The 3,856-nt window shown below is 44.6% G+C and overlaps 1 protein-coding gene across 1 annotated transcript; it reads left to right on the top strand.

Moving 5' to 3' along the window:
- The first annotated feature begins 2,446 nt into the window (after positions 1-2,446).
- Positions 2,447-3,388, top strand: LOC142875675 (olfactory receptor 13A1-like). The gene has a single exon (XM_076010395.1). It carries the CDS (start codon positions 2,462-2,464, stop codon positions 3,386-3,388), a length of 927 nt encoding a protein of 308 aa, XP_075866510.1. The 5' UTR covers positions 2,447-2,461.
- The last annotated feature ends 468 nt before the right edge of the window (positions 3,389-3,856 follow it).

The following is a 3,856-nucleotide window of genomic DNA, read 5'->3' as shown; positions in this document are numbered from 1 at the left end:
CAGCTGCAGGTGCTCATTCTGGTTTGTTTGTGATGTGCACTGTGAGGTGGACCCTGATGCCATGCTGGCTGGGGAGTCAGGCAGCTAAAATCCTATGGAAGACATCAGTGGGAAGTGCAGAAACCTCACACTGGGACATAAGTGGGACAAATCCAATTCTGTCCCTTTAACCCTGAAGTTAAACAGGAATCACTCACTGGGCCATGGTAAGGAGCAAATAAAGTTATGGTTATTTCTCCAGGTCCACGACTCACATTGAGCAAAAGTAATTATTCGACCTTTTTGTCCCAAACAAAACTGAAATCAGCTAAAGTGTATTTATTGTGTCCACTAAAGTTGAGTTATCCTGATACCTTGCTGCTGGGAAGATACCCAGATGGAACCCCGTCATTTCCATCATCTCCGGCCAGACTCCACGCTAATGTAGCCTTGCTGCTCAGAGTCACAGGGGTTTTATGCTCTTCTCTTCACGGAGTGGTCTTCACCTCGTGAAATGGTGATATGACCCAGATTGGAGGTGAGGTTTGGTCATTTTGTGTAAACTTTTTAATGTTTTAGTGGTAAATACACTTCTTGAAGTTTGACAAAACTCAGAATTATTAATTAAAAGTGAACATGTTCCTTAACTCTCTTGATGAATAAAGAGTTGAAAAGAAAGGAAAAGCAACCGTGTGCCCTGCCGGTCTCATCTTACACAAATACAGAGTGTGCACTGCCTTGAGAATAGGAGTCACTCTACTGCTATCTGTACTGGACTGCCTTCTAGCATTATCTCAACACACATATTTGAGTGCCCACCCACTGCCTGCCAGGCGCGGGGCCCGGTGCCAAGAAGGTATGTCCAGAGATCCATGCGGCCCCTACGAACCACAGGGCAGACAGTTGGGTAACCTGGCGAAGCAGTGACATGCAATGGGTTCCAGGATGGAAGTTGTACAGAATCTTGAGGGGGCACCAAGGAGAGTGGGCCTTTCTCCCCAGGGAAGTGATGTTTGAGAAGGAGAGGGCTGATGAGAGAGCTGGTTGATGAAATGGAGGGCATTCCTGGCTGAGGGTCTTACAAGAACAGAACCAGGGAAGCCTGGTGTGGCCCAGTGCGTGGGCCTGTCCGGGAGTGCTGGGTGTGGGAGCAGCTGCAGCTCTGAGGGTTGGGAGTGGGAAGACAGGCTGGAGAGGAGGAGCCAGGAGGAGCCACAGGAAGCATTTATTCTGTCAGCAGTGGGGAGCCATGGAAAAATTGTTAGGAGAATAGTATGATACATCTGCCTTTTAGAAAGATCATTGTATAGAGAAATCAGAAAATGTAGACCAAAACAATCAAGGAAATGAAAATTAGCCATAATCCACTCCCATCGTTCAAACTCTGTTCTGTCACTCACCAGTTGTTTTTCTACAGGTCCATACACAAACATGCTTCAAAAAAAACTAAATGAGATTCTAGTGTACATGTTACTTTTAATCTTTTTTCATTCCATTTTTACAAGCATCAGTAAAATACTTTCAAAGCATTATTTTGATAATTACACAGCATTATATCAAAATACCATAATATACTCATGAGTATAGGCTGCTTTTAAGTGTTCACTATTATAAATAGCACTGCTCTGTCACCTTAAAGATGTTTTGAGTTATTTTCTTAGGGTAAATTTCCAAAAGGAAAAGTTCTGGCTCAAATGGAATACTTTATTTTATTTGTTTTGTTTTCATTTTAATAGATTTAGGGGTGCAAGTGGTTTTTTGTTACACTGATGAATTGTATTGTGGTGACGTCTTGTTTTTTAGCGTGCCTGTCACCAAATAGCGTACAGTACACTTGACAGACAGTTTTTCTTCCCTTACCTGCGCCCATCCTCCCCCTTCTGAGTATCCAGTGTCCATTGTACAACTCCGTATGTCCTTGTGTGCCTGGAGCTTAGCTTTCACTTACAAGTGAGAACATGTGGTGTTTGGTTTTCCATTCCTGCATTACTTCACTTAGGATAATGGCCTCCAGTTCCATCCAAGTGCTACAAAAAACATCATTTCATTCTTTTTTATGACTGCATAGGGAATACACATTTTAAAAGGCCTGCATCTTTGCAACATGCTCATGTTAGTCAATAGCATGCTTTTCTAACTTTGCTAAATCATGGACAAGAAAGAGTGGATCATTGATTTAATTTGCATTTCTTTGAATGAGGTTGAATGATGCTTCATGAGTTTAATTGGCCATTTGTATTTACTTTTTACAAAATAAGTATTCATGCCCTTTGCTTGTTATAATATTGGTGTATTTGTCTTAATTAATATGTTCTAGTGCATTTATATAATATAATTCATTTCATAATGTGAGGTGTGAATGAAACATAGTAGCAGCTTTCCTTAGCACCCCTCTCCTTTATCTCTCTAGCCCTGAAATCACACGAAGCTGTGGGTGGAGATTCATTTGATAGTCCTGGAAAACCCTCTCAGCACAAGGAACATGAGTAACCAGACCCTGGTAACAGAGTTTGTCCTGCAGGGCTTTTCAGAGCACCCAGAATACCAGGTGCTCTTATTCATCTGTTTCCTCTCCCTTTACTCTGTGGCCCTCACAGGTAATGTCCTCATCATTTTGGCCATCACCTTTAACCCTGGGCTCCACACTCCCATGTACATTTTCCTGTTCAACTTGGCTACTATGGACATCATCTGCACCTCTTCCATCATGCCCAAGGCCCTGGCGGGTCTGGTGTCAGAGGGGCGCTCCATCTCCTATGGAGGCTGCATGGCCCAGCTCTATTTTCTCACGTGGGCTGCATCTTCTGAGCTGCTCCTCCTCACGGTCATGGCCTATGACCGGTATGCAGCCATCTGCCACCCCCTGCACTATAGCACCATGATGAGCAGGGTGTTCTGCAGCATGCTAGCCACAGGTGTGTGGGTGCTCTGCGCCTTCAACACAGCCATCCACACAGGGCTGATGCTGCGCTTGAATTTCTGTGGGCCTAATGTTGTTACCCACTTCTTCTGTGAGATCCCTCCTCTGCTACTTCTCTCCTGTAGCTCCACCTATGTGAACAGTGTCATGATTGTCCTGGCTGACACCTTTTATGGCATAGTGAACTTCCTCATGACCATCGTGTCCTATGGCTTCATCATCTCCAGCATCCTGAAGATGCGGACTGCAGAGGGGAAGCAGAGAGCCTTCTCCACCTGCTCGTCCCACCTAATTGTGGTGTGCATGTATTACACTTCTGTCTTCTATGCCTACATAAGCCCCATCTCCAGCTACAGTGCAGAGAAGAGCAAGTTGGCTGGCGTGCTGTACACCATGTTGAGCCCTACTCTCAACCCCCTCATCTATACTTTGAGAAACAAGGAGGTCAAAGCAGCCCTCAGGAAGCTTTTCCCTTTCTTCAGAAATTAATTTGTGGGAATTAACCTTTCTGTGAGGAGTCTGATTAGCAAGTTTTGGTCTGGAAGGCCAGTAAGCCTGCCTTTCCCACGCCAGTGGGACATCTGCATGGATTAGCTCAGAGACCTGGTGCTCCACGACTGGCTGGTGGGAGGGTTGAGGTTGGGCGTGACCCACAAGCCTCTGAGACATGGGACCTCGATGTCTGACCACAAGGCGGTGTCAGTGCTGAATTGACACAGAAGCAAAGCTCTTTAGGAAAAGAAAAAAATGCTCCTTGTGTTTTAGACTTATAGCCATATCAAATGTTTTCCTTTTTATTCTTTTTCATGTGCAGTATTCAGGGTATAAATCCTGAAATTGCACCTAGAATTTAGGTGTATAGGCCTGAAATTACATCTAGTATTTAGGTGTGTAGATTTAGGCAGGATTGTGGACTCCACAGTGCTTGGAGGACTGTCAGACTGAGGAATTGCTTTA

This window comes from Microcebus murinus, chromosome 14 (genome assembly GCF_040939455.1).
Source record: "Microcebus murinus isolate Inina chromosome 14, M.murinus_Inina_mat1.0, whole genome shotgun sequence".
Lineage (NCBI taxonomy): Eukaryota > Metazoa > Chordata > Mammalia > Primates > Cheirogaleidae > Microcebus > Microcebus murinus.
The sequence above is the reverse complement of the archived record's forward strand: the minus strand, read 5'-3'. Positions and strand labels throughout refer to the sequence as shown.